Source organism: Protopterus annectens, chromosome 13.part0 (genome assembly GCF_019279795.1).
Source record: "Protopterus annectens isolate FY-2018-M chromosome 13.part0, PAN1.0, whole genome shotgun sequence".
Classification (NCBI taxonomy): Eukaryota; Metazoa; Chordata; order Ceratodontiformes; family Protopteridae; genus Protopterus; species Protopterus annectens.
This window is the reverse complement of record NC_056747.1, coordinates 243,387,425-243,401,778: the sequence shown is the minus strand read 5'-3', so window position 1 is coordinate 243,401,778 and position 14,354 is coordinate 243,387,425. Positions and strand designations below refer to the sequence as shown.

The following is a 14,354-nucleotide window of genomic DNA, read 5'->3' as shown; positions in this document are numbered from 1 at the left end:
ACTGCAGAAGATTAATAAAACCGCAAAAGTCAGAAGCTTGATAAAACAAATGAACATAGTAATTAGGACTGTCCATAGAAACCCGTGCGATATAAATAAATAGATAAGTAAACAATATATTACTGTGCTGCTAAATTAATAACTGATAAAATTCTACCACAGGAACATAGGGTAGCGAGGGAAAAGAGGGGGTGAAAGCGAATACCATCATGGAAATATCAAATAGAGAAAACTATAAAGCAGCTAAGACAAGAAGTGTCATTGTTAGAGGATTATAGAAGAGGGAACAGATCAACAAAAATATTAGATAGATGTGATAAAAGCAATGCGCAGTATTAGAGCAGACCAGGATCTATTATGGAGGATAAATTAAAAATTTCAAAACAGACGGAAAGACTTAGAAGATACGAAGATAAATATAAGGGAAAAGTACAAAATAAGCAATTTACTGATGACCCAAAAAAGTTTTATAGAGAATTGGGAAGTAAGGTAAAAGGAATTGATAGACCGCCAAAAAAAAAGGAAGTAGATGCATTTTAGAGAAATATCTGTGAAGATCCTGTGGAACATAACAAAGATGCTAAATGGATAGAAGAAGTAAAAGAAAGAATAAAGTTTAAAGGTACAGGATTTGAAATGGGATGAAATGACAGCTAAAGAGATTGAAACAAAGTTGGGAAAAGGCTCTAATTGGAAAATTCCAGGCCCAGATGCAGTACTTAACTTTTGGCTTAAAGTATTAACTTCTTTACATGAGGCTCTAGCCACGAGTAAGAACTATTTATATGCACACCCCGAACAGGCACCGCACTGGTTAACAACAGGAAAAACAATGCTCTTACTTAAGAGTGAACCTGCAAGCTACCCTAAAAATTATAGACCAATAACTTGTCTTCCAGTGATGTATAAACTATACACAGGGGTTAACGCCGACAGAGTTTATAGTCATTTAGAAGAAAATTCAATTATGGCAGTAGAACAAAAGGTCAATAAAAAGTCATATGGAACAAAGGATCATTTGTTGTTAAATAAAGTTATAGTGGAGAACTGTAAGAAAGGGAAGAATCTAAGTATGGCATAGATTGACTTTAAAAAAACATTTGATAGTATCCCACATTCATGGATAAAAGAGTGCTTAAAAATGTATAAGGTACATCCTACACTGATTGATTACATTACAGTAACCATGAAACAGTGGCAGATGCAATTAAGCCATGATAAAGGACAGATTATTATCCCAGGGATAAAAATCCAAAGGGGGATATTCCAGGGTAACTCCCTGTCACCGTTGCTATTTTGCCTTGCCATTAATCCATTAAGCTGTTTACTTAACAGCTTAGGTCATGGCTACAATTTGGCTTCTAGAAACTAACAAAGTCTAGTGACTTCTCATTTTCTCTTTGTTGATAATTTAAAACTGTATAGCTCATCAGATGAGGAACTGAAAGCACAGCTGCAGGTTGTCAAAACTTTTTCAGATGATATTAGTATGTCATTTGACCTTGATAAATGTGCAAAAGCAGCCTTTTAAAAAAGGAAAACTGCAGCACCAGGAAGATATCAGTTTGGGACAAGGATGTGATATAAAAGAAGTACTTGGGAATTGATGAAGGATCAGCAATAAAACATGAACAAATGCGAATAAAGCTTAGTAAGGAATACTTTAGAAGACTTAAATTAATCCTGAAAACAGCACTGACATCTCATCTAGGAACAAGATCCAAGCCATAAATCAATTTGCTCTTCCTGCCCTAACTTAGAGTTTTGGAATGATTGATTGGCCCCAAAAAGTGTTGGATCGATTGGATATTAAAACAAGAAGGATGCTTCATGCACATCAAATGGTTTAAAATCTGTGTATACCAAGATTATATATTCCCAGTTCTGAAGGAGGTATGGGCCTCCTTGAAATTGATTACACGTATAGCTCTGCAGTCATGGGACTTCACACATATTTACTGACCTCACAAGATCGAAATGTAGTGAAAGTTTTGAAACATGAGGAGAATAAATCTAAGATGACATCTCTGCTTAATTTAGCAGAAGCATATCGACATCAAGCAGGAATGGAAATCAAACCAGAAGTGGATAAAAATCAGGCAGCAACTGAATGTGCTAAAAAACAAAAGAAAGAATATAAGGTGAAGGACCAGATGAGAAGGTAAGAAATGTGGAAAAAAAATATAGTTGCAAGTATAGCAAACTTCTGGAAGAGCCTCATGTTGATCAAGAACGAACGCAGGAGTGGTTAAGCAGAGGTGAATTCACATCGAGAAATGAAAGGTTAATATTGGCAGCCCAAGACAGTGGATTACGTACACGCTGGTTTACAAAGTCCATTGAACATGTGGAAGAAACAGATATATGTAGGTTTTGCAAAACCGAATTAGAAACAGTCACACACCTTGTTGCTGGCTGCGACGCACTAATGGCAGAGGGACTGTACACTGAAAGGCATAATAATGTGGCGAGACTGTTACGCTGTAGATTGTGCAAACATAATGGTATCAAAGTGGCTGAAAAACATTGGAAACATGAGCCACAAAGAATCATAGAAAATGATAATGTTTATATCACATGGGATCACCCAATACCAACGGTTCAAAAGATAGATGCTAGAAAACCAGATATAGTGGTCCAGGAAAAGAAGACAAAAGTAGCATTGATCATTGAAATCGCCACACCCAGTGACTACAGTGTCTTGCGTACAGAGACACACAAAGTCATAAAATACGTTGATCTGCAGGCAGAAACGAGAGCCATATGGAAGAAAGATACCCAGACAGTTCCAGTAGTAGAAGGAGCAACTGGTCTTATAAAAAAGAATTTACAATCTTATTTAGATATGTTACCAATTTCTGTAACACCGTCCGAATCCCAGAAGGAGTCATTACTGGGCCCATTGTGGATGCTGCGAAGAGCACTTTTGTCTAACATCAAAGAGTGAAACAATACTAATTTCATGAACTTTAATTGTACTTTGACTTAGGAATGGGGGTCCATTCCCGTCATGGTATTAGAAACCCAAAAGACATGGAGAAATTAAAAACGGGAATTCTCATAAGTGAAGAATACTGCACCAGTGAAGGAAAGGACATGTAATGTTATGGTAAGATTTTACATAATTGTATATTTTGTCTCCTGGTTTTATTATTTTTGCTGCTGATGGATCTGCCTTCCCTTTGCTGGATTGTTGTTGTGATCCCTCTGATTGGCTTGACTTGCTTTAGGTGGGAATGTCCTTTGTTAGGAGGATGACTTTATCATATACCCCTCTTGAGGTACTGACATTAGGTCATCCAGTTGTAGGATTCCTGGTCTGGAATTTCTAGCATTTGTAATCTCTTGGGCTCTCAAGTGGCATTTACTAGGATGATCTCTGTTCTGCTGTCCTGAGATGTGTGTTTGTATGTATATGTATATGTAATATATATATATATATATATATATATATATATATATATATATATATATATATATATTGGGGGGGGGGGCTTTTCTCTCTCCAGGATTTTTCTCCTTTACAGTGGCATCTGTGCATTTGATTCTTAACTTAGGCATGGGAGTGGTATAGGCTGCAGGTAACCTTGGTTGCTGGCTGATATTTTGTAACCCCTCCTTTAGGGATGCTTGGGTTTCCAGCTTACCAGTTGGCTGAGGTCTGAGGGATTAGGGTTAGCATTCACCCCACATTCTGAAGTTTCTGGGCTGTGTGTGGGGGATGAGGCATGTGCTCGCCAGAGGTGCTGCTGTATCAGTTGTCCGCCCTTTGTGGAGGGGCTCTTTGGAGGTCAAAAGTCTTTGTATTAAGTGGCGTGGAGGTTCCTGGGGCTGCCAATGGATACGTGGGCCTCTGAGCTGGTCTTTGGTCTCTCTATAGCCAGACGTTGTCTAATCTCTTGCTTCCCTTAGCTGAGCTCTCAGTAACAGGAGTTCTGACTCCTGGGTGGTTTCATGGCTGTCCCCTTATGGAAACCACAAGTTCTTTTTCTGGAAAGCCCTGTTTTCTACATTGTCATTTTGTTGGATGGAATAAAGTCAGGTGCCTGGCCTTTGGGTCTGTCCCTTCAGTCTCTGAGGATAAGCAGCCTTGAGGCTGTTTGAAGTGCCTGCCACAGATTTCGGATGAAAGCCAGCAGCACCCAGAAAATGATGAAAGGGACCTTGGCAAAATACCTAGTAAAAGCTGGGAGATACCTTGTAGAAGGGAAAAACCTCCTAGACCAAGTCCAGGCCAAGTTACTCAGCATTTGTGGCACACAGTGCTTGATACTGTGTTTCTCTTCTTTCCTTGTCAACAACACTGAGTAGTCTTTTGCATAAGGTGTTTGTGTAGTTGAAACCGCTGAAAGCAGAGTAAATTTGTGTTCACACAATAGCTGACTTCTTCCAAGCCAGATTAATTTATTGGAAACAGTGTTTTAAAATACTTATGCACGTGATCAACCACCCACTGGAAACTTTTAAGGACAGTTCAAGGAAAGGGAATGTGCCTGCAAGGATGAAGTTGTCCAGAGGCCTCTTGGATGAAGTTACAATACCCCTACCTGCTTAGTCAGCAGTTTAGGGAGAGAACTGTTCCTAGCCAAGTCAGCATACTTCTGTAGTGTCTAGGGATATGGTTGTTATTTTTTGTGGATGTGCAGAGGAACTCTGCCTGCATATGCTTAGAAGTTTTTCCATCTTCATTAGTAACTCCCGTCTGTACTGGGCATTTTGCTGAGGCCTTTTTTTTTGTGTGGATATGCTGACTTCCATCAGGATTCTTCGGGAAGGCACTGGAAACTACTGCGGAGTTTTCTGGCTTAGTTTAAATGAGAGTGATTCTCCACAGGGATTGAGTGATACCTTGTACCACCATTGTTGACAAGAGGTGTTCAGATGGGATTTGATGCCTTTTACTGTATTTCACTTCACTGCAAAAAAACAATTAATTTCTTGCCCTTCGTCTCTGGTGAAAAGCAGGACTGAGGCCTAGCTGTAGCTGGTCAAGCAACTTACATTAGACAGGCTGCTTTCTGATCCTCTTTGGAATCTGTCTCCTTATGTGGGCCTTTTTCATCTTATAGACATTAGGTCATTGTCCAAAAAGCATTGTATCTGTGAATGTTTTCCTTCCTAGTGGTACTCTGTCCTCTGGCCAGCCCAGCTGTCTAGGCCTGCGTGGGCATATACCTCCTTTTCCCACTTCTGAGAAGAACATCTCTGTTCTTGGGCAGACATGTTTTCTGCCGCTTCCTTACAGGTGGTAAATTATGGGCCTTCTCTTCTCTGTCATGAGAACAGTACACTGTTTTTGGAATGTCCAAGAACAGCAACCATGATCCTTGAAAGGGCAAATTTGTGCGAAATGGGAATATATATACTAGTTCTGAAACTCTGCATATAAAATGTGCAACAGCAAGCGTCAGAAGGCTGTAGAGGCTGTGGACAGCCCGCATTCTGTGCATACTGCTTATCTTGACCTGGCTAAGGCTTTTGATACTAATCCCCATGTAGGAATTATTGAACAGATAGACAAACTAAATGTAAACCCCTGTGTTGTCTGCTAGACTGTAAATTTACTGTCGAACAGATCTGGCTTGAGCAAGTTGCAGGCAAATTCTTTGACAGTAAAATTATAATGAGTTTGTTGCCACAGTGATTCGTGCTAGGTCCCATTTGTTATGGATGTCTTCAAAATAAATGTCAGTGTCCTAGAGATGTGGTTGATCAGGTTTGCTGATTAATGCAAGCTGAATACTATCATCCACTGATTCTAAACAGCTCTAGCAAGGGTTGGAATGTGTGCATACCTGGTTTACTAAAAAGCCTGGAATTAAATGCAAAAAGCTACTCCCACCTCATAAATTGTACTAAGAGATGTGGCTACTTATGTGAACAACTCTGTCATATTCATTCATCATGTTTCCACCACAGTGAGAAAGTCATTCTGTTTAATTACCAGCTAATCACCAAGGGAGTATCTTCATGAGCCAAAGAAGTCATCATATTACTGTATTCTTCCTTAATCAGACCTATCACCGAATAACGTGCCTTATTTTGATATGTACATATCCAAGCATAGTGTACAGCTTAAAAGGCTTCAGAGATTTCTAACCAAAAAAATTAAAGGTGCTAGATCCTTCAACTATCCTGAAAGATTAACATGACTCTACTTAAGTCAGTATTACCAGATGTTTCTCTGTATCCTGTGACTAACTTTTCAAGTCATGAAAGACCAAGTCTTGTTTGACATTCTGTTTCTTCATCAAAGCAGCACATTTTCAAATACCCATGTTAGAAATGTAGACCTACACTGAAACATAAACAAAACTTATTGGAGAGACAGGTTCCTAATGCATCATATTCCTAGCATATGGAATAAGTTGCAACTACAGGTTCAGCAAAGTACTACTTCAGCTACCTTTAAGGCTAGGCTTGATGCCTGGATGTGCAGACACAAATTTATGCCAGGCTTATCAAGTAAGGTCCTGTTCAGTTTAGGAGGTAAGCAGCATTAATTGTTTGACAGGAGCTTTTTAGCTTGTTTTAAAGGTGTATATGGCTAAGCATCCCTTAGATTTGTTAGGCTTGTATTATCCCTGCGTTCTTATGCTCTTATAGCTGCCTCCCTTGCTTGCTTGCCCTGACTTTGGTAAGCTTGATGCTGCAGCTGTGTAGATCCATGATGCTCCCTTTCCATGTGACTTCTCTGTCAGTAGACATAGTTGAAACCTCTGGTTAAATTTTCCATAATACTCTGCCTTTTTGTCCAGAATGATACCACAATATAAGGACAAAATGATTGACCTAAAAAATTGGCTAAGCTTCTGGTGTCATTCAAAGGGGATTCCAGTGTCTGTCTGCCTAGCTCGACATGATTGACAGACCACGATGCTTTACCAGAGATGGTCTGCACCTGCCATCCCTGGGATTCAGGTTACTGGCTAAGGCTCTTGCCACCCCTATAGTGCCTTTTTTAGACAAAGTTCAGAGGACAAAACCACCACCGTAACCGATACAAGCATGCAAAATCTGAAGGTAATGCTACTCAATGCTAGAAGTCTAAACCTCAAAATGCACTCTCTTGAGGCACTCCTAAAAATGGAAAACATAGATATCTGTGCAGTAACTGAGACCTGGTTCAAGGCTCCAGAGAACACCCCTGCAATACCAGGCTACAATTCTTACCACACTTTTCGGCCACCAAACCAGGACCAAAACACTAAAGGTGGAGGAGTGTCCATATTCACCAAGGATATTCACCACCATGCTAGTTGCCCAACACAGTGCGTCTGAAATTCTCCAGGTGCAACTAACAGTAGGTAAGACTGCAATCCAAATTGCAGCTTGCTACAGATCCCCCACCATGCCCCCAGATTCTCACTATACCTTTCTAAACATACTGAAAAATATTAAGATGCAACCAAACACCCTAATACTGGGTGATTTCAACTGCCCTGCCATTAACTGGGAAAACTACTTGTGTACCAACACCTTTGCCCAACGGTGCTTGGAATTTATAAATTCCAGCGCCCTGGATCAACTAATCCATAGTCCAACCAGGGGCTCCAATATCCTAGACCTGGTCATTACCAACATGGGAAAACAATGTTCCACACCTATGGTCACCCCCTTGGTCAGGTTTGACCATAAGTTAATCACCCTTAACATCCACATCTCACCCCCAACCCCCCAATAAGGAAACCTCCATAAAAAACTTCTCCAAAGCCAACTTCATGCTACTCTAGTCAGAATTGACAAACATTGACACCCATGCAGACGGGAACTGAAAGTTCGACTGCTGAATCCTACACTAAGGCACTGTACGAGCACATCCACTCATGCATGAATCGTGCCATCCCAAATAGAACCAAGATGCTCTGCTCCAAAAAAAGGAGGCCAATCTGGTGGTCCCCTGCCATAAACAAACTTTACAACAAAAGGAAGAAACTGTTGCAGAAAAGAGGAAAATCCCAGGATGCAAAAAACTCCCTTACCAGCCTCAGTAAGAAGCTGAGATCCCTCATAAAATCCTCCAAGGCTAGTTATACGAAAATAAAATTGCCAAAGATTCCAAAGACAACCACAAGGAATTCTATAACTATGTCAAGAATCTAAATGGCAATGCTCTGAGCTACCACAGAATGACATTAAATGTACTAATCCCAGGGATATTGCCAATATCCTAGCAGATCAATTCAGTGCCAACTTCCCTTCCCTCTCACCCCCTAAATGGCCCATCTCAATACCGGAAGATTTCCAAATTCCGATAATAATGGCCACACAGGTAAAAAGTGCACTCTCCAAAGCTAAGAATACAGCATCCATGGGACCAGATGACATCCCAGGCTGTATACTACATGAACTACAAAATGAACTTGCACCTCACCTAAGTGTCATGTTTAATCTTAGCCTCACCTCATGCTTTGTACCCACTGAGTGGCGCACAGCTACAGTTATCCCATCTGAAGGGGGGATCCATCTTGGATCCCGGGAACTACTGCCCCATCAATCTGACGAGCGTGATCTGCAAGGCCATGGAACGTATTGTCATGGAACTTATAAACAAAGACATTGGCAACCTTCAAACACTGGACCCCACCCAGTTTGGGTTCATGAAGGGACGATCTTGTCTCCTGAACCTGATTGACTTCTTTGAATCAGTCTCCAGAGCCGTGGACGAGGGTAAGGCGGTCCACACAGCGTATCTGGACCTTGCCAAGGCTTTTGACACCATCCCCCACTCTGGAATCATAGATAGACTTACTAAGCTGGGCATTAATCCCTACGTCACTCGATGGGTTGCCAACCGGCTTACTGACAGAACCCACACTGTAAAAGTTGCTGACTCCAAATCCAGCTCCAGACAAGTGGAGTACCTCAGGTTTCAGTCCTGGGACCGCTCTTGTTTGGCATCTACTCTGAAGTACAGGCCAACACTAAGGGACTCTGGCTAACAAAGTTCACAGATGACTGCAAACTGGGAGCCATTACTAAATCCCCAAGTTATGTGGATACTCTACAAAAGGGCCTTACAGAAACAGATGCTTGGTGCCAGAGCCATGGGCTCAAGCTCAGTGCCAAGAAATGTATAGTTATCCCCTTTGGGGAAAAAACATGCACCAGTGAATTACCGCATAGGTGGCAGTACACTAAACACCGAAAGTGTGATAAGAGACTTAGGGACACAGGTGGACAGTGGTCTCACCTTCGATGACCACATCGCCACAACAGTCAGGAAATCCTTCTATGTGGCACACCTCATCACTAAGGGCTTTTCATCCAGAAAAAAGGAAGTCATTGTCCCACTGTACTCATCCCTCATTAGACCCATTATAGAGTACAATGCCCCATTTGGTATGTACCTCTCAAGACATCTGCAACAACTGGAAAGGCTGCAGAAATAACTCACTAAAAGAATCACAGGCCTAAAGCAGATTTCCTACTCTGACCGCCTTAAAAAACTCCAGGTATACTCTTGCATATCGTTTACTCTGAGGCGATCTCTGCTTAACATACAAGGCCATGTCAAACCCAGAGCTGTTGGGCATGTTACATTTAAAGAAATCCCAATCCCTCACAGCCACATGCTCCAGGGATCTAAACCTTGTCATCACAATAAACAAAACATGCTGGAGGGATAGGTCCCTGACCCAGAGACTCCCCAGACCTTGGAGTAGACTGCCCATATATGTCAAGCAGAGTGCCTTTTTGGCCCTCTTCAAAAGGAATCTTGACGATTGGATGGGAGATAGGAAATTCACCTCGGGGATCACATCAGTCGCCCTGCTAGACAGGGGTCCAGGGAAGTAAATAGTGTGGGAAGAAATAGCCAGGGAATTGTTATGGCTAGGCTTATAGGCCCTAGGGCCGATAGCCTAGCACCAACCTATGAACCATAGTTCCTTTCATCCTGGTGGTTTTACTGCATTTGATTCTTGGCAAAATGTAACCCTTCAAGGAGAGTTGTCTGCTTATATTTCAGCCCACTGCTGGACACACTAAGAAGGCTCATTAATGTTAGATGTACATATCTACAGAGAAGACCTGCCTGTGATGTTTTTTTTTCTTCCATGTTAATCTTTTTTTGCGTTTCCTAGGAAGAAAAAGAGCTGTTTGCTGCATAAAGATGAGTTTTGAGATTTACATAGTGTAACATCTAAAGTTGGATAGTTTGATATGTCTACTGTTACATTCATTTTGAATACCTTTTTATTCAGTTAGGTTTTCACTTTAGAGGTGTTTCTGGTTTTGACTAACAAGAGGATTTGTTTCAGGTATTGACAATGTGATGCTGAAAGAATTGAAGACTGAGGAATTTGTGCTTGAGACGAGCACCTTGCAGCTTCTGCAACCACTCATTCAGTGGGTTGGCGATTTTGTCCTTTACCTGCTCGCCAGTGTGCCTAACCAGGTGATTCTCCTTAAGTTTGTCTCTGAGTTGATATCCACTTTCACTGAATGTGGTACCTGTAAAGCCAAGAATAATATCATATGCTAAATAGATTATTTTTTATTGTTACTATTTGTTATATTACATTCTATTCTGTCCATATCTGTGTATTCTCTTTATAACTGTGGAGCTCAACTCCCTGGGCCTTCCCTGAAAACGTGTCACTGGCCCAGTCGGACCTTCCCGGTAAACAAATGTAAAATAATAAATAAATAGTTACACTGCAGCAATCTTGTTTGTGCCATAACAGTAACTCGCCTTTGCTCCTTCCCCGAAAAAACACAGGAAAATGACACATTTTGCTAACAAACCATCTTTGAAATGCTAAAAGTGCTGTAAAAGGAACTGTATTGGCAATCATGTATACCTCTGAAATGGCTTGGCAGACATGCCCATGCCATCAGTACACTTCTAAGTAATGCATACAGGTAAGTGTAGAATCCTTTGCATCAGAATTTTCTTAAGTACATTCCAGCATATGCAGTATGTAGCTGAACAAATGGAAGCATACCTTCTGAAGTTCAATAATCCGCTGTGCAGATATATCCCAAAGTAGTAGTGTTTCTTCAGTTTTCTCCACATACATAAGTCCTCCTCACCATTAGTTTGCCTAGCTTGTATGGTTGCCTTTTTATATGGTGTAGATTCAGGGTTGTCAGCACAGTGAAGGTGCAGATGATGTGTGAACTCATTAGAATTGCTGAATCCCAAAAAATTGGATCTGTGTAGGGATGTAAACATATTGCAGCCAATCGCTCAGTGTTTGGTTTAATGGATTGCAACTGTGACTGATGAGTGTTTGGGAGACGGAGAATGCAACAGCACTGCAGGGTGCCTTGCATTCAGTGGGTGTGTCAGGTCACATCTAGAAAGTGTTAAATATAAGCTTGGGAATATAAGTAAATGGCACACAAGTCACAGGTTGTGTTCCTTCACATCCAACCTGCCCTTCATTTTTTGGCAACTGCATATGATATTTTTTCAACTTAATATCCTCTCATATTTTAAGGCCAGTGATTATAGAATGGCTTACGCAGTGCATGTCTTAGATTACTGCTCTGGTACGTGAAGAATGGCCAAAAACACAGAAGTGTAATACAGAGTTGTTTATTTGCAAGCAGTAATCATGACAGATTGTGTGATTACTGGGTGCACTGCATCCAAATTTACTAAATGTGCAAATAATACATGTATGGTTTGATATCACTGTAGATGCTGTTGCAGTTGGTTGTGTGCATACTGAGTTAAGTTCTTTGCTTCAAAGCTGTTTGTGTGGCAAAGAGGGCTAAGTCACCCATCCTGTGTTCTGAATGTACAGTGCAATGAAAAAGTATTTGCCCCTTTCCTAATTTCTTATGTTATTGCATGTTTGTCACACTTAAATGTTTCAGATCATCAAACAGATGTAAATATTAGACAAAGATAACCCAAGTAAACACAAAATGCAGTTTTTTAAGTGATGATTTTATTTATTAAGGGAAAAATAACTATCCATATCTACATGGCCCTGTGTGAAAAAGTAATTGCCCCCTAAACCTAGTAAATGGTTGTGACACATTTAGCAGCAACAACTACAACTACAGTCAAGCATTTGCGATAACTGGCAATGAGTCTTTCACATCGCTGTTGAGGAAGTTTGGCCCACTCTTCTTTGCAGAATTGTTTTAATTCAGCCATATTGGAGGGTGTCTGAGCATGAACCGCCTTTTTAAGGTCATGCCACAGCATCTCAATTGGATTCAAGTCCGGACTTTGACTAGGCCACTCCAAAACCTTCATTTTGTTTTTTTCAACCATTCAGAGGTGGACTTGCTGGTGTGTTTTGGATCATTGTCCTGCTGCAGAATCCAAGTGCACTATACCTTGAGGTCATGAACTGATGGACGGACATTCTCAGTCAGGAATTTTTGGTGGAGAGCAGAATTCATGGTTCCATCAGTCACAGCAAGTCGTCCAAGTCCAGAAGCAGCAAAGCAGCACAAGACCATCACACTATTTTTGTTTGTTTATTTTTATGTGTCGTCAAAATGTGTCCAATTCATTCATGTGTACCACATCACTAAATGCTCCACAGCACAGAGGAGTAGGCCTGACCCACAGGATCTACCTGCCCCTCCTCCACTGACTCCAGCACCATTACCCAGCACGTCTTGGCACCAACCTAGCAGCACTGCCTCTACTGCCCCTGCACTACTTGCCCCCCTCAGGTAGTCCTGCCCCAGAGGCTGATCCAGTGGTACCCAACAAGAGTAGTGGCAGAGATGATTTTATTACCTGCACTGTTTTGCCAGGGATGGTGCATAGGGTTGTGCATCACACTGTTGCCGGCAGGAGAGGCTGCTGTCCCTCATTTTATGTACTACTAGGAGGAGGAGACACAGATGTCAGGCACTCCAGCCAGCGGTGGCGTGAGGTGACAGTGATGAGAGTCCAGTGGTTGAGAACCCAATTCTCACTGTCACCTAGCTTGACGACCATGGGTTTTTGATGTACCTACCTTAACACCAATCATGGTGCCCCCCCATCACCTTTCCTGTCACTTTTTGTCTTGTCTGTCTGCAGTTGCTTCCTCACCTATTCAACTCACCTGACCCAGACATACCTACTTCCCTTCCCCAACATTCCTCTCTCTGAAAAACAAAAAAATAAAAGTGGGGGGGGCACCTATTCCACAAAAAAAAATGTCTCATACTCCATGTCCCATTTCGCAGATGTGTCTTGACACACTTTATTCAGTCCAGTTGGCTATACAGCATAATTGTGTTGTGGTCACCCCTCTCTCTGGAGGTGACAGTCCAAACTCAGTTAATGTTTGGCAGACATGTTTGCTTTACCCTGTTCTTCCTCTAGCTTGCTCCCCATTTCACCACAGTTCTATCTTCCCCATTACTTTTCTTCAATGCATTATTGCACAATGGCGTGTGTCTCGCAGCAACGGTAATGCGAATGTAGTTGAAATTATAACAGCTTTATTTAAATCCAATATCATCTGGCTTCAAAAAGGAATGTGTCACTGCATTAACTGGTTTAACCCGTGCTGCCACAGAGTCAGTTAACTAGCAGGTGTATTCCAGAGACTCGATACTAACTGCCAGACTTTGTTCTTCCCCTTGCTTGCTCCCCTTTTCACCACATTCCTATCTACCCCATTTTAACACCTTTAATGTGGTCAGAAAATAAAATCACACACATCACACATAAGTAGCAGGAAAAAAGCAATGGATTCCTTCACTTTTTGGGTTCCACGTTTGTGAGGAGGTACGCATCATGCACCAGTGCACAGGGACAGTGAGCGGTGGCAAAATGTAGCAATACATCTCTTATAAACAATTCATGTCATTGCATTATCATTCTGTAATGAAAAGTATTTTAATGTATCAGATGCACCTGTATTTGAACCCAGTACCATCTGGGTCAAAATAAAGGTAAATATCCGTGCATTAGCATGTGCTGCCACAGAGTCAGTTAAGCAGCAGGTGTATTTCATAGACTCTGTACTAACTGTCAGGCTTTAGCAGTGTGTCTCGTGTTTGTTCACTGCTTGCCTACACATAAACATGTTTTTCTCTCATGCATATTCACTTTGCTAACCGTCGAGCAAACCCACTGCTCACCTCGCTATGGAAATGTTTAAATTATGCTGTTTACTGTCCATTTCCTGTGTATGACATGAAATTACATGTGTACACATTGCAAGCTTGAGAGCCCTATCTAACAGTATATCACATTTACAATACATCTATTTGTTGCCACACCCGCCCCCTCCCAAGCACTGCAACCCTGTTGTCTCAGTACTTTTTCCACAGGTATATCAACCACAGTGCAAAATGTAATATCAAATGTTGTGTGCTGTGCGCAATGCACATCAATTTGGTAACATGTAAAACTACAGCTATTGACCCATATGCCTAAAAAC

At 41.4% G+C, this 14,354-nt stretch overlaps 1 protein-coding gene across 1 annotated transcript in view; it reads left to right on the top strand.

Annotated features, from left to right (window-relative positions):
* MED16 (mediator complex subunit 16) overlaps positions 1-14,354 on the top strand; it is a gene marked incomplete in the record, with an annotated part of 716,440 nt that overhangs the window by 198,921 nt on the left and 503,165 nt on the right. Inside the window, 1 exon segment of the mRNA XM_044053797.1 lies at positions 10,263-10,399. Coding sequence (XP_043909732.1) covers positions 10,263-10,399 — 137 coding nt within the window.